Source organism: Manacus vitellinus, unplaced genomic scaffold (assembly GCF_001715985.3).
Source record: "Manacus vitellinus isolate BGI_N305 unplaced genomic scaffold, ASM171598v3 scaffold_74_pilon, whole genome shotgun sequence".
Lineage (NCBI taxonomy): Eukaryota > Metazoa > Chordata > Aves > Passeriformes > Pipridae > Manacus > Manacus vitellinus.
Window position 1 is genome coordinate 345,113 of NW_021940780.1, and position 22,283 is coordinate 367,395.

General features: G+C 51.6%; 2 protein-coding genes across 2 annotated transcripts in view; one reads left to right on the forward strand and one right to left on the reverse strand.

Annotated features, from left to right (window-relative positions):
* MTHFD2 (methylenetetrahydrofolate dehydrogenase (NADP+ dependent) 2, methenyltetrahydrofolate cyclohydrolase) overlaps positions 1 to 3,993 on the forward strand; it is a 10,010-nt gene extending 6,017 nt beyond the window's left edge. Inside the window, 2 exon segments of the mRNA XM_029964549.1 lie at positions 2,394 to 2,519; positions 3,153 to 3,993. Coding sequence (XP_029820409.1) covers positions 2,394 to 2,519; positions 3,153 to 3,292 — 266 coding nt within the window. The 3' untranslated portion in view covers positions 3,293 to 3,993.
* A 4,537-nt stretch (positions 3,994 to 8,530) lies between these two features.
* Positions 8,531 to 22,283, reverse strand: part of SLC4A5 (solute carrier family 4 member 5) — a 35,028-nt gene continuing 21,275 nt past the window's right edge. The window contains exons 14-24 of the mRNA XM_029964548.1: positions 20,567 to 20,628; positions 19,766 to 19,966; positions 18,792 to 18,905; positions 18,027 to 18,188; positions 15,589 to 15,767; positions 15,422 to 15,494; positions 14,463 to 14,531; positions 12,876 to 13,049; positions 11,253 to 11,414; positions 9,289 to 9,370; positions 8,531 to 8,585 (exon numbers count right to left, since the gene is read on the reverse strand). Coding sequence (XP_029820408.1) covers positions 8,551 to 8,585; positions 9,289 to 9,370; positions 11,253 to 11,414; positions 12,876 to 13,049; positions 14,463 to 14,531; positions 15,422 to 15,494; positions 15,589 to 15,767; positions 18,027 to 18,188; positions 18,792 to 18,905; positions 19,766 to 19,966; positions 20,567 to 20,628 — 1,313 coding nt within the window. The 3' untranslated portion in view covers positions 8,531 to 8,550. The remainder of the gene's footprint in view (positions 8,586 to 9,288; positions 9,371 to 11,252; positions 11,415 to 12,875; positions 13,050 to 14,462; positions 14,532 to 15,421; positions 15,495 to 15,588; positions 15,768 to 18,026; positions 18,189 to 18,791; positions 18,906 to 19,765; positions 19,967 to 20,566; positions 20,629 to 22,283) is intronic.

Here is a 22,283-nt window from a genome sequence, read left to right on the forward strand (position 1 = left end):
TAAGATCTCTTACCTGGAGCAGCTGCAGAGGCACCCCCAGAGCACGAGGATCCACTCAGAGCTCTGCCCTGCTCCAGACTGTCCCCTGGGCAGGGGAGCTGAGCTGCTTTGGAGGGTCTTTTTGGCAGCAGAAGGTGGGTGGGAGCCTGTGGGGAGGGAGGAGAGAAAGTGTGGGGTGAGAATTGGGTGTGAAGAGACAGTGTGGGAGGTTTGGGGGTGTGTGAGGACAGAAGGAGATGGAGTCACCTGGGAAGGTGTGAGAGGAGCAGAGAGAGGGTCACATGGATGAGAGAAAACAAGGGTGGGAGGGAATTCCTGTTAAAACCCAGGCCTAAGAGTGAAGGGAACTCAGGTCATTGTTAATGGATCCCTTGGGGTGGATTGGAGTGAAAGGACACTCATTGATCAGTGCTTACATATATAAATTATTTTAGATCAGTTTGATTGCAATGGAAAGGAGGGATGGAGCTGTTTTATTATCTGTGGACATGCAACAATATAAAAGCATGAATATAACACTTCAGAAAAGAAAGAAAAGATCAGAGTAGGGAGATCTCACCAGCTGTGGATTCCAGTGTTGGAATTTTGATGTCTGTTGGTCAGTCTTGATCCATCAGGGATGGGGAAGCCCCCAGAATGATGCCTTAGGACACTTCAGGCATCAAAACCACAATGATTAATGAGATAATCCAGGTTCAGGTGGGAAGGCCCAGGTACTTTCCCTGGCTGATGGGTCATGTGCCAAACTCTGGTGGAAGCCCCAAAAATGAATCTGGGGGCACTTTAGGGGTCTTTGGTGGTTTATGGCCCTTTTAAGACATGACAGCTCCTCTCACAGTGTGGCTGAGCCAGTTCTGCCCCATCTGAAGGATGAAAACCTTCAGCCCTATGTGGGAATGTCCTGATACTCCCCCAGGGGGGTTTTCCACCTGGGCCAGGTGTGTGAGGGAGGACATTGGGATGATAAAAATCATCATCCCACCTCAGGACCTGCTTCTTCTCAGCCTCTTCCATTACCTGGCTCAAAAACCAGCTCGTGGCTAATCAAAAGTTGATTTGTTGTGGTCACCCTCTGGTGTTCACCCCCCTCTGCACATCTTGGACAGCACTTTAATTCCCAATGTCAATTTTAACACATCCTCACAGTTATTTTTCTATAAAATGCCTGGAATTTTTATTAATTTCATTTTAGAAATTTAGAAGGTTCACCCTCAGCAGAACTGTCCTCTCCAAAGAAGAGAGGTGATGTGAAATTTAAACAGGAGAACTAAAGGGTGTTTGTGACAAACTTGAAAATTGTTAGAAAAAGTGAGGGACTGGGGAAGAATATTGATTCCAACAGTGGCAAGAAATTTCTCCCTTAATTAATAATAGTGATGGGTCAGCAAAGCACCTGCTGCCCCTGGAAGTGATTGGTTGAGTCATTAATTGTTAATATTTAAGTGTCTCTCAGTTCTTCTCCTCAGTATCTGGCTCAACCAGACAAACACACCCCACCCTAAAAGGGAGGTTGAGCCCCAGGTTGCTGCTCCCACCCCTCCCTATCCCTCTGGGACAGCCCTGGGATAAATCCCGAGCCTCTGCCAGGCTGGGCTGGGGTGGGATCAGGCACTGCTCCAGGCTCCTGTCCCAGTGCAGCTGGAAAACCTGCTGGAGCTGCACCAAACAGCCACAGACCTCACATGCTTTGAGGATTCCATGTGGAGAAGGTGTGAGGTCCCAGAGCTTCCTGGGCTTCCAGCTCTTTGCTCTGAGTTCCCAGGGAACATCTCAAACAGAAACATGGAATCATGGAACAGTTGAGGGACCTTAAAGATGATGTTGTTCCAACCCCCAGACACCTTCCACTGTCCCAGGTTGCTCCAGCCTGGCCTTGGACACTTCCAGGGATCCAGGGGCAGCCACAGCTTCTCTGGGAATTCCAGCCCAGCCCCTCCCCACCCTCAAAGGGAGGAATTTCTTACCAATATCCAGCCTAAAATCCCCCTCTTTCAGTTTGAAAGTGAAATATCTGATTGAGCTGCANAGGTTGCTCCAGCCTGGCCTTGGACACTTCCAGGGACGGGGCAGCCACAGCTTCTCTGGGAATTCCAGCCCAGCCCCTCCCCACCCTCAAAGGGAGGAATTTCTTACCAATATCCAGCCTAAAATCCCCCTCTTTCAGTTTGAAAGTGAAATATCTGATTGAGCTGCACATCAGTAGCTGAAATGTGCTCCTGGTGATTTGCCTTTCCTGGGATCATTTAGGTTGGAAAAGACCCTGAAGATTGTGGAGTCCAGCTGGTCTGGGGGGCAGGAAGGCCCAGATGGGTCAGAACATCCTGGGAATGTGGGTGAGGAGGAGCAGGGGGGCTGTTTAACACCCCTGAGTGTGTAGTTCTGTGTTTTTCCAGGCATTCCCAACCTGATCACAGCTGACATGATCAAAGAAGGAGCTGCAGTGATTGATGTGGGAATAACCAGAGTGCAGGATCCTGTCACTGCCAAGCCCAGGCTGGTTGGGGACGTGGATTTTGAAGGTATGGGAAGGCTCTGGGTGTGGGTTCTGGAGCACTTGGGTGCTGCAGAGGGAGGACAAGTCCTGGTTTGTGTGTCTGGTTCATCCAATATTGTTCCATGTTATCCCAGGACATGCCATGGGAAAGCTGCACAGGAGACTCACCCTGTTGGGTCACTTTGCCTCTATTCCAAAACCTCTTTTAAAATAAAGCCATGCAGAACTTACCTCCTGCCCTGTGTTCCCTGGCCTTGATCCTCCTGGAGCTGCAGCCCCACGGGGGCTGTTGGGATGAGCCTGGGGGAAAACCTTGGAATTTCCTCCTGGAAGAAAAAGAGGGTGAATGTCCAGACTGATGAAGTACCATCAAGTACATCAAGGCCACACCTAGTCTTGGATTTCTGTGCTAGAAACCAGCTTTTAGACCTTACTTTAGATCCTTTAGTCCTCCCTTTGAGCTTTTGCCCAGCCTGGGCTTTGCAGCTGGGCTGGTTTAGAGCAGCAGGGATGGGAAGAGCGGGGCTGGATAATGGGGAAAGGCCACGTGGGGAAACTCCTGTTCCTAAAGGATGGTCCTGGAGGAATCTGGGGGCTTTTAGACTGGGAGTTGTTGCTGCTGTTGCTTTTGGTGCTGAGCTGTACCTTTTTTCCCCAGGGGTGAGGAAGAAGGCCAGTTACATCACCCCAGTGCCCGGGGGTGTGGGGCCCATGACCGTGGCCATGCTGATGAAAAACACCATCATTGCTGCCAAGAAGCTGCTGAAACCCAAAGAGTTGGAAGCACTGACTGCTTGACCTGGGCCATCCTTCTCCTTTGTAGCACTGAAAGCAACATTCCAAACTGACTCCCAAACAGGCCGATAGAAAATGCAATATTTTTTTATTTATTGTCTCGGGACGGGAAATTTCCCACTCGGAGGTGGCAGGTATTTATTGGAGCTGAAGCAGCTGCATCTGAGGTGTGTAAATCTTCATGCCTGTGCTCCTCCTGCTTGTAAAGCTGCTCTATGTGTGAGCCAGACCTGCTCCTGCAGGGATTTGGGGTCCTGGGAATGCAGCTTTCCCGGGAACTCCGTCAGCACTCCTTTGGGATTTACTCCATGGTACAAAGCCTTGATGGTTCTGTTCTCACAGATCTGGAGTGGGGCTTGTGCTGGTCTCCTGCTCAATGCTGGATGTTTAGTTTGAGCTCTTCTGTAGAAGAAATTACTTGAAAAATTAAAAATAAAGCCATATTTGTGCTCTGGGGCTGTGCAGGGCCCTGGGCAGTGGCAGAGCTGTTGTAACATGTTCTAGTGTGCAGCTAAGCTGGGTTTTTTTGCTGTTTGGTTGGTGAATTTTTTTAAAAAGCCTTTTTTTTCTAACCAAAGAACAGTGTGAGGAGGGTTTGGTGTCCACAAAGGGCACACAGGAGGTTCCCTGGGCTGTGTTATGAAGTGTGTAACTAGTGAGTAATGCAGGCTAACTAAATAAAGTGTGAGAAGACAAAAAAAAAATCCCTGTTTGTGCCCTGGAATTATTACTAGTCAACTACTTCACTTCTAGAAAAGCTGCCCTAGTTGTTTTTAGAGCACTTGTGGGGTGAGCTATTCCCCCAGAGCAGGGGGAGGTCTGGCTTCCACCCAGAGCTTACCTGGGACACAACTGCTCCACCAGCACTAGCTGGCCTTGAAAGTAAGCAAATCTCTTCCTTTCAAGCCTGATCAAAACCTGTTCAGCTCCCTGAGTCTTATTTCTCAGCTAAATCCACATCACAGCATGAAGGATGTTTTTAAGCTCTAATTATCCTCTGAACATCAGCCTTACCTGAGGTGATGCCTCAAGCAGGGCGGAAAAACTTCCTTGCAGGATTATTCATGGGCAGTGAGGTGAATCTTGGACTCTTTCCTCTTCACATATTCCCTGGTGTGACTGGTCCCACCCTCCTGAGAGCAGGAATGTTGTGGTGCCATCGGTTGGACTGGGTCTTGGAAGCTTTTCCAACCTTTAACGGGCTGAAGGTACCAGCTGAGCTGGTGCCAAACCCCCTCTCCTGGAGGGGAGAGCACTGATAAAAACACAGGGGGAAGGAAATTCGGGATTCAGGGGCTCTGCAGCAGAAACACACTTAAGAGCTGAGACTCATTGAAACGAGGTTTATTGGGTTTTATCCAAGAAATACAAAATGGGACAGTGGTCCCAGGCTGGAGGCGGCGAATCTCGGACGCTCCGTTTGCTCATACAAAAAGTAGAATCCACGGTGCAAAATAGACAAATTGAGCCAAGAACAAGCTGGATCCTACAGTGGCTTCAGCTCTGCCCTATGGAACAGCTACCAGAGTCCACAAAGCCTGTCCAGGGGTGGTGGAAATAGAGCTGATGGGCTGGGTAAAGCGAATTAACCCGGTTGATTAAAATCATAAGCCTACGACGCTTCTACCACACAGGATTGGTACAAAACGCTACAAAATAGACACAGTGCCTTCAAGTTGAAATGGTTCTGGCTGTTCATGAACACTGAAGTGGTGATAGGGTAACAGTGTGTTATTTCTCTCACCCCCTGTCCCCGGGAAATGCACCTGAACCAGAAAAAAAATTGCTATAAATAGGAAATTGCCTTCAAGTCTCTGTTGGCTTTGACTATTTACAGGGATCTGTCCCACACAAAGGTTCAGACCAGTTGCAATATTTAACTGGTGGCCCAGAAACCCCAGTAGTGCTGGTGTAAATATCAGGCAGGGTGATCCTGCTCCTGGGGAAGGGGTTTGGGGCTCTGGGAGGTTGGAAATAGAGAAAAAAAACATACAGAATTAGACTAGAAAAAAAAATGAGTAAAAGAAACAGATTTGAGGGTTGTTTCAGAGAAGTGTTTGGGCTTGGTCTGTGGAGGGAAAAAATCCTTGAAAGCCTCAGCACTGCCCTGGTGCTGCTGGAAAAAGGGTGTGGGAGCTGGGCAGAGGCCAAGGGAGCTCGGAGCCTCCCTGGCTCCAAACCTTCTCCCTTTCCTTCCTCTCCCAGAGGATCCAGAGGCAGCAGTGGGTGGGAAGAGCCCGTTATGGAGCTGAAATGCCGACAGACACCCAGCAGGGAGGTGCTGGAGCCTGGAGCACAGGGGGGATGTCCTGGCTCTGCCCTCCCTGCTCCAGGTGCTTGTTCTCCCCTCCTGTTCCAGCCACCAGCTGTTAAACTGCTGGGAACGACCAGGAGGGAGGAGCTGAAGTGGGAGTGAAGCCCCTTGGACAGGGCTGGGCAGCAGAGAATCCTTGAATTCCTCCAGTGAGAGAATTCCTCCAGTGAGAGCACGGCTTGGGAATGTCTGTCTCGCTCCTGTCTTGGGAATGTCTCACTCCCACCCCGAGGAAGGGACGGGGCTGTTCCTGGGCCAGGGGTGGCCCTGGAGAGCCATGGTGAGGACATGGGGCTGGGCCACCAAAGGGCTTCACTGCAGCCACTGTTCCCATTTCCCTGTAGAAACCATTCCCAGTACTCTACAGAACCTATTCCTGATTCCTACAGAAACCTTTCCTCTTTCCTACAGCAACTGTTCCCAATTCCCTGCAGAAACCATTCCCAATTTCCCTGCAGAACTCATTCCTGTTTCCCTGTAGAACCCATTCCTGTTTCCTACAGAACCCATTCCTGTTTCCCTGTAGAACCCATTCCTGTTTCCTACAGAACCCATTCCTGTTTCCTACAGAACCCATTCCTGTTTCCTACAGAAACCATTCCCAATTTCCTGCAGAAACCAAGGCCCCATTCCCTGCCCTGCTCTTGCTCCACAGCCTGGTTGTTGTTGCCCTCAAGTGGCAACAACCTTCACCCCGAGCTGCTTCTCCTCCTTCCCTTCCCTCCCTGGAGTTCCAGGCTCCTCTCCATCCTGCTGTGCCTCCTCTTCCTCCTCAGCCCAATCCCAGCAGATCCAGGTCCCTCTGGATGCTCCTACCACACCTGGGATCCCATGGAAAGGACCCCACCCCTTGGACCAGCACCCTTCCCAAAACAAGCCTCCCCAAGAGCCACATCGTGATTCCAGGAATTTGGGAGCAGGGCCAAATCTCCCTCAGCCACTCAACCCTCCTCCCTACCCCAAAATCCCCCCAAAAAGCATCACCCCCTTTTCCTCCAGCACATCAGCTGCTCCCACATCCCAATCCCCTCCAGCTGCTCCAGCCCCGCAGCAGCTCCGGGGCCAAAATCACCAATTCCACCTTTCCAGCCCCGTTTCCCAGCGGGAAGGGCTGGAAACCCGACACCTCACGACACTAAAAACCCCTGGAGCAAAACCCCTGGGGCCTCCAGTCTCCCATAGAAAAATAAGCCCGATTTCCTTTATATATATATATATGAATGTGCAGGTGTCTGTGTATATATATATATATATATATAAACTGGGGGCTGGGGGCTATAACGTGGTCTCACTGCCCATGTCCCGCGGGGCCTTCTCCGTGTCCGTGTCCTCGTAATCCGACTCCATCTCGATCTTCACCTGGGGCACGGCACAGATGGGGCTCCGGGAGTAGTTAAAGGCAGGAGAGGATGGGCAGGAAATCTTCAGGTGGAGGGTAATACTGGGAACCAGGAGGAGAGATGGGAATCAGCAGCTGGCTGTGGCATCCCCCATCCCAAAAAACCACCCCGAGACCCTCAGGAAACACTCCGGGGGATGGGCAGGAAATCCTGAGGGGAAGGGGAATGTGAGGAGGAGAGAGGGGAGTCAACAGCCAAACCTGTCAGAAGGTTGGATGCGTGGAGATTTTGGAGTCAAAGTATTGGAATCATGGAAATTTTGCAGTCAAAATGTTGGATGCACAGAAATTTTGGAGTCAAAATATTGGATACATGGAAATTTTGGAGTCAAAGTATTGGTTACATGGAAATTTTGGAGTCAAAATGTTGGATGCACAGAAATTCTGGAGTCAAAATATTGGATACATGGAAATTTTGTAGTCAAAATGTTGGATGCACAGAAATTCCGAAGTCAAAGTATTGGATGCACAGATATTTTGGAATCAAAGTACTGGATGCATGGATGCTGTGGAGTCGAAATGTTGGATGAACAGGAATTTTGGAGTCAACATGTTTGATGCACGGAAATTTTGGAGTCAAAGTGTTGGATACGTGGAAATTTTGAAGTCAAAATATTGGATACATGGAAATTTTGGAGTCAAAATGTTGGATGCACAGAAATTCTGAAGTCAAAGTATTGGATGCACAGATATTTTGGAGTCAAAGTACTGGATGCATGGATGCTGTGGAGTCAAAATGTTGGATGAACAGGAATTTTGGAGTCAAAATGTTCGATGCATGGAAATTTTGGAGTCAAAGTATTGGATAAGTGGAAATTTCTCAGTCAAAACATTGGTTTGGGGTCAAAATGTTGGATGCATGGAAATTTGGAGTCATAATATTGAAACTTTGGAGGCAAAATACTGGATATGCAGATATTTTAGAGTCAAAATGTTGGATTCACAGAAATTTTGGATTCAAAGTATTGAATGCATGGAAATTTTGGAGTCAAATTGTTGGATGTATGGATACCGTGTGTGAAATTATTGGATGCACAGAAATTCTGGAGAAAAAATAGTGGATTCACAGAAATTTTGGAGCCAAAATGTTGGATGCCTGGAAATTTTGGAGGCAAAATCCATCCCAAAGCCACCCTGGGACCCTCAGGAAAGCACTCTGCATGGTGCCGCTGCCAATAAATTAATTAAAACTGATGTTTTGCCTTTTATCTGCAGAGAATAACCCCAAATTTCAGGATTTGGAGACGCCCCTATCCTAAAAATCCCTGTGATTGTTGCTCAGCAGTGTTTTTATGGCTCCAAACCCTCTCCCAACAACCTGTTTGGCAACGAAACCGCCCCAAATCCAGAGGGATGGTGTGGAAATAAACCTGGATGTTTGGGAAGTGCTCAAGGGTGGTGCCAGCTGGCTGGAGAAGGTGATGCCCAGCCAGGAGCAGTGGTGGGTTATCCCAAAAATGTCCCCCCCCCCGGGGATGGGGGAGAGGGTGGGGGACCCCTTTTGGGGCCGGTTACCTGCGATCCATGTCTGAACCATTCGGGGAGGAGTCAGAACGCAAAGCTCCAGGTGGAGGCCCTCTTTCCTGGGGGGACACGGAGGTGAAACATTCCCCAGGCGAGGCAGAATCTCCCCCCCCCCAAAAAAAAAACCCAAATCAAAACCCCCCTCACCCCCAACTCCAACCTGCCACCGGGTCCTGCATCCTCTGGCCGGTGGGAGCAGGAGAAAAGCTCCTGGGAAATGCTGATTTTTGGGGGTGATTAGAGGAAGACAAGGCCCTGCAAGCCCTGCCAAGAGCCACGTGAGGACCCAGTTAGTGAATCAGCCAGTCAAAACTTGCTGGAGTCGTGATGCAACCTGGAGCAAACCCGCCCAAAATTCATCCTGCGCGGTTTTGGTCACTCCTGTTGGGAAGGTTGAGCCAAACCGAACAAATCTGGGGAATTCCAACACAAGCTCTGCACCCCCTGCTTTGGGGGGCTGCAAACATTCCCAAATGTATATATATATGTTTTTAGAATCCCCATTGTGGGGGATGAAGCCCAGGAGAGTCCTGGCTTTTGTTGTGATTTAAGGAAATCTTAGTGGTCCCTGGTCTTGGGGGCAGAGATGCTCTTGAAGATCCCGCTCTCCCCTCCTTGATTTTCACCCTGATCCTGGGGAGCAGGAGGGATCCAGGGTGCATCTTCCAGCAGGGTTAGTGCCATGGGAAGCCGAGTGGGTGCTGTGGAGGGGGTTAGGAAGCAGCAGGGAAGGCGGGAGAGGCTCCTGAGCCCGTTACTTACGGCTGAGGCAATGGGGGCCCCCGTTTCGGGGCTGTGCTGGGAGGGGCTCCATGGGGATCTTAATGAATGAGGGAGGTGGGAACTGGGGAAAAAATGGGGAAATTCGGTGAAAGCAGTGCTTGGGTGGGCTCTGAGACCACCTGGGGCACCCACAGGCACCCAAAACCTGGAGAGGTGGGTGCAGGAGGAGAAGGATTTGCCTTCATCATCCCAAATCCCCTGGCAGGGTCTGCAGCAGGAGGCTCTGCCCTGAGGAGGTGATGCCTTAAAATACGTATTATGTGGATTTCAGTGTAGCTTTTTAGCACTTTTGGAACAGAACTTTCTAAGCACCTTTTGTATGAGATTCCTGAAATGCTGTTTAATATTTCCTGTCAAGGATTCCAACAGGCAAAAGATTTTTAGTGAGGTAAAGAACATTTTTTTTCCTGTAGAAAATGTTCTTAGAATAAGACATAACAGGCCCACTGCTTGATATAACCAGGTCCAAGCTATCCAGAAGACCCAGAAGCCTTGAAACTGTTCCAAGAAGGACAAAAGGTGATGATGAAGAGGAGGATGAGGAGGAAGGAGGGGTCTTTTGGACCTCCAGCTCAAATTTGGGAGGTGTGTCGAGGGTGCTACTGTGGGAGGGGTGGTTTTGGAAGTGGGTGTAACAGTATCAGGTTTGAATTATTAATTCAATTAATTAATCATGCAACTAAATAAAAGCAAGAGGCTTTTGGCCCTCTGCATGCAAGCTTTGGAAGAAATCAGATTCTTGTGCATCTGACATCATCATAACAAAAGGAATTGCTGCTTCCTGCAGCTCACAAATTGAGTTCTTGGGTTGTTTTTTTTTTAAGAGCCAATTTTAGGGTGATATATTTGGCCTGGAATCCAGGCACAGAATCCAAACAATCCAAGCTGGTTCACTGAGCTATTGCTGGTGCCAAGAGGCTGCTTTTAGTGTTGAACTGGGCTCAGACCAGCGAAATTTCAAACACATCTCCTGCTTTTTGGAGCAGGATTTGGCAGATGAGCTGCTGACTGACCTGCAGTCAATTATTTTATAACTCTAAAAGCCCAGTCCAACCTTCACAGGGCAGATTCTTCCACAGACATTCCTGGAGTGTGTGGAGCTTCTCCCATGACCTCTTCATGGTCACTCTCCAGGGGTTCTGTGAGAGATCTGTCCACCATCCATGAGTTCCATCAATCTTTACTTAATGACTGTTTCTTTGTGCCAGCTTTGATAAAATTCTTGTGATATAATTGCTTTGCACTGTACTACTTTGTGCTGTGTTGCACCCTACCAGTAGTTTTTGGCTTTCTCACTGTATAGTAAATAATTCTGATTAAGGTCTTTCATCTGTTCATTCGTCATAATAAATAATTCATTTTATATAAAGATGTCTGATTTGTCTTCACTAAAACCTGTGGGACAGAAGTGGTTCAATCACACTTCTACAATTCCTTACATTTAAGCAGTTGACAGAATCCAAGGCTAAGACTGGATCCAGCCACCCCCAGGCTCCTCTGGGAGAAGGAGTTTGGAATGCAAGGGAGTCCTGGGAGGTTTGGGGGTCTATGGGGGGTGTTGGGGGTCCTTTCTGCACCTCAGGAGGCTTCTCTAATGAACTTTGTCTCAGCTTTCCACTCCCCTCCGACGGGGTTGAACAGGTTAACGATGCTTTGCCATCACACAGTGGGTTCTGTACCCTCAGCTGTGGGATTTGAGCTCTTCTCTCTTTTTTTACCATGATTTTCCAGCTTTCAGGGCAGTCTGAGCATTCTCTGGAGCCTCCTGCCAGCCCCTAAATGTCACTGAACCCCCCCCAGTCAGCCTGTTGGATCTCTGCAGTGAAACACTTCCAGGAGTCACAGATCCTCATCCCAAACCCACCAACCTGGAAGTTTCAGTGGGACCTTCCCCTCCCACTGCTCTGGAATGTCCCCACTGTCCACAGGAGCCCCTCACCCACCTCCTCATCACTGCTGCTGTCTCCTTTATTGCCTTTTTTCTTCTTCTTCTTGTCATCCTCTTTCTTTTTCTCCTTCTCGGGGATGATGTTGTCGATCCAGGCCAGGTCGTGTTGGGAGAAGACAAAATCCAGCAACCTCCTGACCAGGATCAGGGCTAAAATCTATGAGGGCAGAGAAATGAGAGTGGAATCCCAGAATCACAGAGTCAGCCAGGTTGGAAAAGACCTCTGGGATCATCGAGTCCAACCTGTGACCCAACCCCACCTTGTCCCCCCCACCATGGCACTGATGCCACATCCAGGCTCTGCTCAAACCCCTCCAGGGACAGGGACTCCCCCCCCTCCCTGGGCAGCCCATTCCAAGGGCTGATCCCTCTCTCTGGGAAGAACTTCTTCCCCATGGCCAACCTAAACCTGCCCTGGGGCAGCTCCAGGCTGTGCCCTCTTGTCCTGGGAGAAAAGTCTGAGCCCCCCTGGTTTCCCCTCCTGGCAGGGAGTTGCAGAGAGTGAGGAGGTCTCCCCTGAGCCTCCTCCTGTCCAGGCTGAGCCCCCCCAGCTCCCTCAGCCTCTCCTCACAGCACTTGTGCTCCACACCCTTCCCCGGCCTCGCTGCCCTTCTCTGCCCCTGCTCCAGCCCCTCCACATCCTTCCCAACCTGAGGGCCCCGGGCTGGGCACAGCACTCCAGGGGTGGCCTCCCCAGTGCCCAGGGCAGGGGCACAATCCCTGCCCTGCTCCTGCTGCCACACTATTCCTGAGCCAGGCCAGGCTCCATTGGCCTCTTGCCCCCCTGGGCCCCCCTGGCTCCTGTCCAGCTGCTGTCAGTCAGTCCCCCCAGGGCCCTTTCTGTCCCCCCACTCTGGCCCAGCCCGTGGGGCTGCCGGGGGTTGTTGTGGCCCAAGGGTAGGACCCGGCCCTTGGCCTTGGGGAACCTCAGCCCGTTGGATCCTTCCCATGGATCCAGCCTGGCCAGGTCCCTCTGCAGAGCCCTCCTGCCTTCCAGCAGATCCACACTCCCTTCTGTGAGATGTCCCCCCATGGGAGGGGTGGCCACACTGGCCAGACCATATAAACACAGGAGTGCAGGGGCTCCATTTTACCCTTCTCTCCTGGGACCTCCTGTCATCCTGTGGCCTCTCAGTGGTGGCTGTACAGTTTTCTCATTCTAATCTCTTTCTTCACTCCTTCCTTCTTCTCTCAATCTCTTTCTCTCTTTCTTTTCCCTTCCCTTAACCTCCTGTGGGTGACAAAACTGATGGGTTGTATTTTACCCTCTGTTGTGGTTGTCACGTGCTGGGTGCTTTGGTGGGACCTTCTCCTTGGTCGTGTGTCACCCCTATGAACCTTTTCCCAAAATGCCCCTTTCCTCCCTAAATTAACAGAAGTCTCTTGGGAAACGCCTGCAGCACGTTCCCTTTGTGGGACTTCAAGGTGTAAAGAACCAAAGGCTCTGCAAGAGTTGTGGGGGAACTCTTGGAGTCCTAAATATAAGTAGAACTCCTGGGCAGCTCCTGGCTTGGACCCAGGGCTTCACACCCCCAGCCTGGGGTCATCTGCGGGAGCACCTCTCACCCCGAAACCCCTTAAATCCCCAAAATCTCAGTCTAAGCCGGGCTGGAGTTACCATGACGGGGAAGATGATGGCGGCCACGGTGGATTTGAGGATCCAGAGCACGGCCAGGCAGATGATCTGCACCAGGGTGAAGAGGTGGATGCGCCGCAGGGGGACGTGCCGCAGGAACACGTAGTCGGGCTGGTGCTTGGCCGGCATGAGGAAGAGCTTGCACCGATCCCAAAACTGCCAGGGGAGGGAGATCCCTGTCAATCCTCACCCCCACCCCAGGAAAACCCTCTTTGAGTCCCCAGATTGGGGATTTGGGGGGGTTTTTTTGGGGTGTTTCTCAGAGGGTTTTGCTGTTGCAAAGTGTTGGGTGCACGGAAATTTTGGGGTCAAAATGTTGGACGTGTGGAAATTTTGGGGTCAAAATGTTGGGTGCTCAGAAATTTTGGAGTCAGAGTACTGGATGCAAGGAAATTTTGGAGGTGAAATATTGGATACGTGGATATTGTACAGTCAAAAATTTGGACGCGCAGAAGTTTTGGAGGCAAAATTTTGGAGGCACAAAAATTTTGGTGTAAAAATATCGGATGCAAAGAGATTTTGGAGGCAAAATATTGGATGTAAGGAAATTTTGGAGGCAAATTTTGGAGTCAGAATGTTGGATGCACAGACATTTTGGAATCAAAATTTTGGATGCACAGAAATTTGGGGTAAAAATATCGGATGCAAAGAAATGTTGGAGGCAAAATATTGGATGCAGGGAAATTTTGGAGGCACATTTTGGATGCACAGGATTTTGGAATCAAAATATTGGACACACAGAAAGTTTGGAGTCAAATATTTGGTGTATGGATATTGTGGAGCCAAAATACTGGAGGCATGGAAATTTCGGAATTAAAATGTTGGATGCCCAGAAATTTTGGAGTCAAAATTCTGGATGCATGGAAATTTTGGAGGCAAAATTTTGGATGTATGGAAATTTCAGAGGCAAATTTCTGAAGCACGGAAATTTTGGTGTAAAAATATCGGATGCAAGGAAATTTCGGACTCAAAATTTTGGATGCATGGAAATTTTGGAGTCAGAATGCTGGATGCACGGACATTTTGGAATCAAAATATTGGATGCACAGAAATTTTGGTGTAAAAACATTGGGTGCAAAGAAATTTTGGAGGCAAAATATTGGACACAGGGAAATTTTGGAGGCAAATTTTGGATGCGCAGAAATTTTGGAGTCAGAGTGTTGGACACAAGGAAAGTTAGGAGTCAAAATATTGGATGCATGGACATCGTGAAGTCAAAATGATGGAAGCACGGAAAATTTGGAATCAAAATGCTGGATGCACAGAAATTTTGGGAGTCGAAATCCTCCTTTTCCACCCAGTTCATGGTCGTTGAGGAGGAAGAGAAGGAGAAGGAAGAGAAGGAGGAGGAAGAGAAAGAGGAGAAGGAGGAGGAGAAGGAGAAGGAGAAGGAGAAGGAGAAGGAGAAGGAGAAGGAGAAGGAGAAGGAGAAGGAGAAGGAGAAGGAGAAGGAGAAGGAGAAGGAGAAGGAGAAGGAGAAGGAGAAGGAGAAGGAGAAGGAGAAGGAAAAAGAGAAGGAGAAGGAGGAGGAGGAGGAGGAGGAGGAGGAGGAGGAGGAGGAGAACTCACCTGGATGCCGTTCAGTGATGCCACCCCCATGTACAGGAAGACACCGTAGAGCACTGGCATGGGAATGTACTGGGAACACGAAAAAAACATGGAACTCAGCCCAGGGAAGGCAGCAGCTCATTCCCAGGGACAAGGACCAACTCAGGGGGCCATGAGGAGGGGGAAAACCCCAGCTTTTCCTTGGATATCTGAAGGGAGGGAGCTGGGATGTGGCAATGGGAATGTTCTACCTTTGGGCAAAATCCACCTTTTTGCAGGGAGGGAACTGGGATGTGGGAACGGGAATGTTTTGACTCCAGGACTGGGGCCATGGGGAGGGGGAAAAAATCCAGCTTTTTCTGGACATTTGCAGGGATGTGGGAATGTGGGAATGGGAATGTTCTACCTCTGGAATGGGGGGGGACAGGGAGGGGGCAGAATCCAGCTTTTCCTGGACTTCTGTAGGGAGGGAGCTGGCATGTGGGAATGGGAATGTTCTACCTTCAGGATGGGGGCCATGGGAAGGGAGAAAAATCCAGCTTTTCCTGGACAGTTGCAGGAAGGGAATGGGGATGTGGGAATGAGAATGTTTTACCTTTGAGATGGGGGCCACGGGGAAGGGGCAGAATCCAGCTTTTCCTGGACATTTCCAGGGATGTGGGCATGGGAATGTTTTATCTCCAGGGTGGGGCCATGGGGCAGGGGCAGAATTCAGCTTTTCCTGGACATTTGCAGGGATGTGGGAATGGGAGTGTTCTACCCCCAGCATGGGGTCCACGGGGAGGGGGAAGAATCCAGTTTTTTCTTTAGGGGGGGAGATGGAAACAGGAATGTTTTACCTTCCGGAGGGGGGCCATGGGGAGGGAGCTGGGATGTGGGAACAGGAATGTTTTATCTCCAGGCTGGGGGCCATGGGAGGGGGCAGAGTCCTTTTTTTCTTGCAGGGAGGGAACAGAGACGTGGGAACAGGAATGTTTTACCTTCAGGATGGGGGCCAGGAAGACCGAAATCCCCGTGAGCACGAAGACGATGATCCCGGTCACCCTCTGCTCCCTGGAAGGGTGGGAGGAGCGGGATGAGCCGGCTGTGGTTGGGTTCCCCCCCCTCATCCCCGGCCCGAGGAAGGGGAGGGCCGAGCCTTCCTCACCTGACCCCCAGGAACTGCGGCTGCTCCCCGGGCGCGCTGGTCTCCGTCTCCATCTTCAGGCTGTCGATGTGGGCGATGGAGATCACGGTGGCGGCCACGTACCAGGGCAGCCCCATGAAGGAGCACACGGCCATCAGGATGCCCACCCAGAACAGGTCCAGGTGGTAACCCGCTGCTTTCTGCAACACAGCACACCCAGGGGGTCGGGGCATCTTCCTGCGGTTGCCCCAGAGCCCGCCAAGGTGGGGGGTCCCCCCACCTGCACTCCCCCTAAAGGGTCGAGCAGTGCCACGGGGCACCCTGAGTGGCCCTGAGGCACCCACAGCACCCTCGTGCACCACATGCTGCTGGGGGCACCTGGCATCACCCCACAGCACCCTGGGGTACCCCACATCGACATGGGGCACCTGGCATCACCCCACAGCACCCTGGGGTACCCCACATGGCCAGGGGGCCCCTGGCATCACCCCACATCACCCCACATCACCCTGGGGTACCCCACACGGCCAGGGGGCACCCGGCATCACCCCACATCACCCTGGAGCACCCCACATCGACATGGGGCACCTGGCATCACCCCACATCACCCCACATCACCGTGGGGCACCCCACATTGTTATGGTGTGCCCAGCATTACCATGGTGAGCCCCACATCACCCTGGAGCACCCCACATCGACATGGTGCATCCTGAATCACCCTACATCACCCCACATCACCCTGGAGCACCCCACATTGACATGGTACATCCTGCATCATCTCACACCACTCTGGTGCACCCCACATTGCTCTGCATCACCCTGGCACACCCATCATTGTTGTGGTGCACCCCACATCATCCTCATGCACCACACACTGCCATGGGGCACCTGATGTCACCCCACATCACCCTGAAGCACCCTGAGACAGCTGCAGAACACCCTGCAGCATCTTCCTGCACCCCACATCACCCTGATGCACCCACATTGCCACAGACATCCTGCATCCCCCTGAAGCCCCCTGCATTGCTCTCATACAGCCCATATCACCCTCCTGCACCCCACAGTGCCATGGTGCACCCTGCACCACCCCACATCATCCTGAAGCACCCCACACACCCCTGAAGCACCCTGCATCTCCCTGCACCACCCATCATTGCTGTGGTGCATCCCACATCCCACTGATGTACCCCCCCACCACAGTGCACCCAGCACCGCCCTACATCCCCCTAAAGCACCCTGGTACTGCTGCAGAGCACCCTGCAGCACCCTGATGCCCACCACATTGCCACAGTGCACCCCCTGGCACACCCCACATCACACTGGTGCACCCCATGTCGTCAAAGGACACCCAGCACTGCCTTGGGGCACCCCACATCACCCTCATGCATCCTGAGACAGCTGCAGAGCACCCTGTAGCACCCTCATGCACCCCACATTGCCTTGGTGCACCCAGCACCACTATGGAGCACCCCAAATTGCCACAGTGCCCCTCTGTGTCACCCCACATCATCCCAAAGCACCCCACATCACCTTGCAGGACCCCCACATTGCCATGGGGCACCCTGCATCCCCCCCAGTGCACCCTGGTGCCCCCACAATTGCTGAAGTGCACCCCACGCTGCACTGCTGCACCCCACATGGCCCCAGTGCACCCAGCACTGCCATGGGGCACCCTGCAGCCCACTGAGGCACCTCACACCTCTCTGAAGCCTCTGTGATGCTCTCATACACCCTGCATGACCCTCCTGCACCCCACATCACCCCACATCACCCCTCTGCACCCCTCTGTATCCCCCTGCCCTGCTGCCCCCTGTATCACCCCACTGCACCCCATTACCTACAGCACAACATGCCTTTAGCCCCCCAGGGGGTTTGTCACCCCAAAATTGCAGCTTGCCAAGGAAAGGGGGATCCCCTGCAGGACGTGCTGAGCCAGGGCAAACCCCACAGAATCCCAGAATATCCTGAGCTGGGAGAGATCCACAAGGACCATCAGTCCAACCCTCAGCCCTGCACAGGCCCACCCCCAAGAGTCACCCCCTGTGCCCCAGAGGATCATCCCAACCCTCCTGGAGCTCTGGCAGCCTTGGGGCTGTGCCCACTGCCCTGGGGAGCCTGGGCAGTGCCCAACCAGCCTCTGGGGGAAGAACCTTGTCCTGAGATCCAGCCTAACCCTGCCCTGACACAGCTCCAGCCATTCCCTGGCTGCTGTCCCTGGTCCCCCCAGAGCAGAGCTCAGCCCCTGCCCCTCCTCTGCCCCTGCCCAGGCAGGTGGAACTGCACTGAGGTCTCCCCTCAGTCTCCTCTTCTCCAGCTGAACACACCAAGTGCCCTCAGTGTCCTCACACGGTTTCCAATCAAGGTCCTTCCCCATTTTCACCCCCCCACACTGCAGCAGCCCCCCCAAAGCCCCCGAAATGGAGAGCTCAGGGGGTGCCCAGGCCCAGGTCCCGGCTCACCCGCAGCTTGTGCTCCTTCCTGTTGACGATGACAGCTGTGATCTGCTGGTCCATGAAGATGAGGATGGTGACCAGGAGGGCAGGGAGGGCACTGGCCAGGTAAACCCACCAGGGGTTCTTCCCAAAGGGGAACACGAACCACCCTCGGTCCACACGGGTGGGCTGGGAGAGAACAGAGGGGGGTTGGACCACACAGGGACAAACCAGAGTGGGGCAAAGCACTGACATTTTGGGAAGCCCCACATCACCCCACCACCCATCCCAGATCCATCCCTGAATCCACCTTTGCACCCAAACCACCCCCAGCATCCCCACCAACACCAAATTCTGCCCTTGGGACTCCCCACGTCACCCACAGCAAAACCCTGGATGGGGGAAGAGAAACTGGGGAAGAGAAATTCTTCTGGAATGGGGGTTCCTTGCTTTTTTTTTTTTTTTACCTTAAAATCAGTAGGCACTTGGAGCTTTGGGGTGTTGAGTCCAAAAAGCACATCCAGCCCCACAAACATTAGTATGGACATAAAGATAGAGAAATCACTAATGAGTTTACGGAGCTGCCGGGAGGGAGAGAGAGAGAAAAGGGAGGAAAAACAACAAGAAAGGGGAGGAAAGAAAGCCACAGAGTTAGAATGTTCCTTAGAAAAGATGAAGTAGCTTTTAAGAAGATGCCAGGACACTGTAGGAGATGTGTTTTTCCCTAAAAATTAGTGAGGAGCTGGAAAGAGAGTGTGGAAGAGGTGAGGGGTCTCCTCGTTTTGGCCAAACCTTGATGATATTGGGAATGTGGAGTTTGGGGGTGTCCAGTCCAAAACAGGCATCCACTCCACAGAAAATCAGGATGGAGAAGACATTGGAAAAATCAGCAATGAAAGCCCTGACCTGGAGGCAAGACAGGGAAATGGGGGTGAAAAGGGTAATTAATGGGATGGAGAGGAAAATGAATGGGATGGAGGAGTTTGCTCCTGCTTTGGTGTCTTTCCCTGGGGGTTTCCAGCTCCACTCATGCAGGGATAACCCACAAAACTCCAGGTTTTTCTCCCCTTTCATCACAAGGGTTATTCAGCACGTGAGAGCCAAGTTATAGAATCATGGAATCATGGAATGGTTTAGGTTGGATGGGATATTAAAGATCATCCAGTCCCACACCCTGCCGTGGGCATGGACAACTTCCATAGCCCGGGCTGCTCCAAGCCCTGTCCAACCTGGGCTTGGACACTTCCAGGGATGGGGCAGCCACAGCTTCTCTGGGAATTCCATCCCAGCCCCTCATCACCCTGACAGGGGGGAATTCCTTCCCAATATCCCATCGTTTGGGAGTGCACCTGCACTCTCAGCTTGGTGTCAACCCCTTCATTTGTGTCACTAATGAAGTTCTGAAATCATTCTGGTCCCACACGGACACCACTGGTCACTGGTACCCGTGGGGACTCTGAGCTGTTGACCACTTCCCTCTGGATGTGACCATCCAACCCATTCCTTATCCTTTATCTTTTAATCTAAAAGACCATTAAAATCTGCCTCCAGCAGGAAGGATGTTCTGGGGCACTGTTTTGAAGGCTTTACAGAAGTCCACATAACACTGGCTAAAGGCTCGAGGAGATCCCAATTCCTTCCAACACCTCTAAGAATATGGATTTATTTTCCCAGAGTTCCTCTCACATCCAACAAAAAGGCAAACAGCTTCCATTTAATCTCCTTTTTAGGAAAAGTGGATGAAAAAAACCAGGTGCTTTCCTTACCTTGGTGGGGAAATAACGGCTGAACTTGAACTTCTTCAGGGTCAAGGTCATGGAGTAGGTCCCGAAGAAGAGGATGAAGGACATGAGGGCCAAGTCTGGCACAAACTTGCAGGATTTTCCCACTAAGCTGCCGCCGTATTTGAGACATTCCTTCTTGCTGAGCTGAGTCCAGTCCAGAGCTGTGAGGTTAATAGCATTGGACTGGGGAGAGAGCCCAAAAAGGCAAAATTACCATCTGATGGAACTGCAGACAGGGGGAATTCCCGACCAAAGGGAGCAAAATCAGCGCTTTTAGCAACTTCAGCTTGCAAGGAAAGGGGCATTTTGTGGCCAAACGCCTAAAATTAATATTTTGAGGAATCCCAGTGTGCAAGGAAAGGGGCATTTCATTGTAAAAAAGGCAAAATCAGCATTTTTAGCAGTTGTAGAATAGAAGGAAAGGGGTAATTTGTGGCCAAACCCCCAAAATTAGTCCTTTAAGTGATTGAAGTGTGCAAGAAAAGGGGGATTTCCTGGTCAAACCCCCAAAATTAGGAATTTAAGTAATCCCAGCATGCAAGGAAAGGGGCATTTCCCAGGGCTGCTGCCACTGGGAGCCCCAAAACCACGGGAAAACCCCAGAGCTGATATGAATTTGGGCAAAAAAAGTGAGGATTTGGTGCCGCTGAACCCAAATCAACAGAAATCTGAGTCTCCCTTTCTCCAAGCTGGCACAGCTCACTCCCTGCGTGCCAAAGTGCCTCAGATCCGCCCTCCCTCGTCCCGAAATTCCCGGTGGGATGGATGAGCAAACCCTCTTACCAGAGAAACGTTAGTGGTGTTCGGTGCCACTGGAGCTGAAGCATCGAACAAGGTCGCGTTGGCTGCGGGAAAGGAGTTTGTTATTGAGGTTTTGGGCTAAAATCGAGCTTTTTGGGGTTTTTTTTGGCATTCCAACCAGCCGGGATCCGGCACGGGAAGCAGAGTGGGGCGGAGGACATCCTCGCAGGGATCGGCATCCCGAGGGCGGAGCGCGATTTGGGGAGAACCCCCCCCTTTTCTAACCCCGCAGCGACTTCTCCCTGATTAATCCCACGCGGCTTCTCCCGCGGTGGCTTCTCCCTCCAGGGCTGGCGAGGGCCGGGGTGTTTTTGGGAGCTTCCCAGCCCCTAAAATTTTTAAGAGCTTCCCGGGGAAGCCGCCGGCGGAGGGGTGTGGAGCATCCCGACACCCGCGGCTTAAAAACTGCGGGGGTAAAGACTGAAAAAGCAGCCTGTTGCTTTTAGGGAGGCGGCACCCAATCGTTCCCAATTCGCCTTTTCAAATTTGTTTTTAAAAAAAATATTTTAGGGGTGTTTTGATGTCTCTCACTGCAAAAATCCATCTTTTTCCAGCCCCCGGCGCCTTCTCTTCCAGGACTAAAAGCGGCTCCGGGATCTTCGGGGGTCGCAGCTCCGCGGCTTCAGGGGCGCCCACGCTGTTTCTGGGTGCCCCAAAGAGGGGTCCGGGGCTGCTCTGCCCTCCCCTCTTCCCTCCGGTCCATCCTCTTCCTGTGCCAAGCGGGAATTTCGGCTGCCCCGGACCCGCCGCTCCATCCCCGGCGCCGAGGATTAATGAAGGAGAAGCGATTGCTGGGTTAGAAGCAGAGACCCGGGGGCTGCCAAAACCAGGCTCTGGCAAACCCAGCACTAAAAACATCATTATTATTAATATGATTTTTCCCTCCACATCCTTTTATTTTTCCGGAAACCGGCCTTATTTGTGCTTTTTACAACTTAAAGGGCAGCACAGCGCTGGTGGTATTTAAGAGAGGACCCTTAAGGGCTCTACACAAACCCTTTTAGCAGAGAGAGAAAAGTAAAATACATGGAAAAAAAAATAACAACAAAACCCTCACGGGGGAAGAGTATCAAATATTAAAATAGTTTTAATATTTAGAAGGCGATACTCACTTGAGATTGAAATCAGCCCAAATTGATGTGTGCAGCAGAGACAAATATGGGACAAATCAGTTATAATGATCAAAAATCAGAGCTAATTAAAAAAAAAAGGATGATTAAAAAAAAAAAAAAGGACGGAGGGGGGAATAATAAACAGAATTTCTCATTATCTAGAGGAGTGGAAAATCCAATGTGGAAAACCCCTGCCTTGGGCAGCGAGGGATGGGTTGCAAAGAGGTTGGAGGTTTTTGGGGTGCAAATGCCTCTCGGTTGCTCGGGATTTTCTCGGGATGAGGGCTTGGAAAAGGGGGAAACCTCCCTGGAGGCTGAGGGCTTCGCCTTCCTCCTGCCTTCGGCCGAGGCAGCGGGTGCTGCCGGGCAGGTTCCGGCACACAGGGGTGGGTGGTCACGGCTCCCATCGGGGTATTTCAGCTCCCGGGAATTACGTTGAGCCTTCGCCTTCGCCCTCCCGCAGGTCAGATCTGGGGGGTTCATTTGGAAGAAACTGTGTTGGCTCCGGGGGCTCCTCCAGGCTTTCAGATCCCGAGGGACGGCGTCGCTCGGCAGGTGGTGGATGAGCAGGAATTGAGCAGAAATAC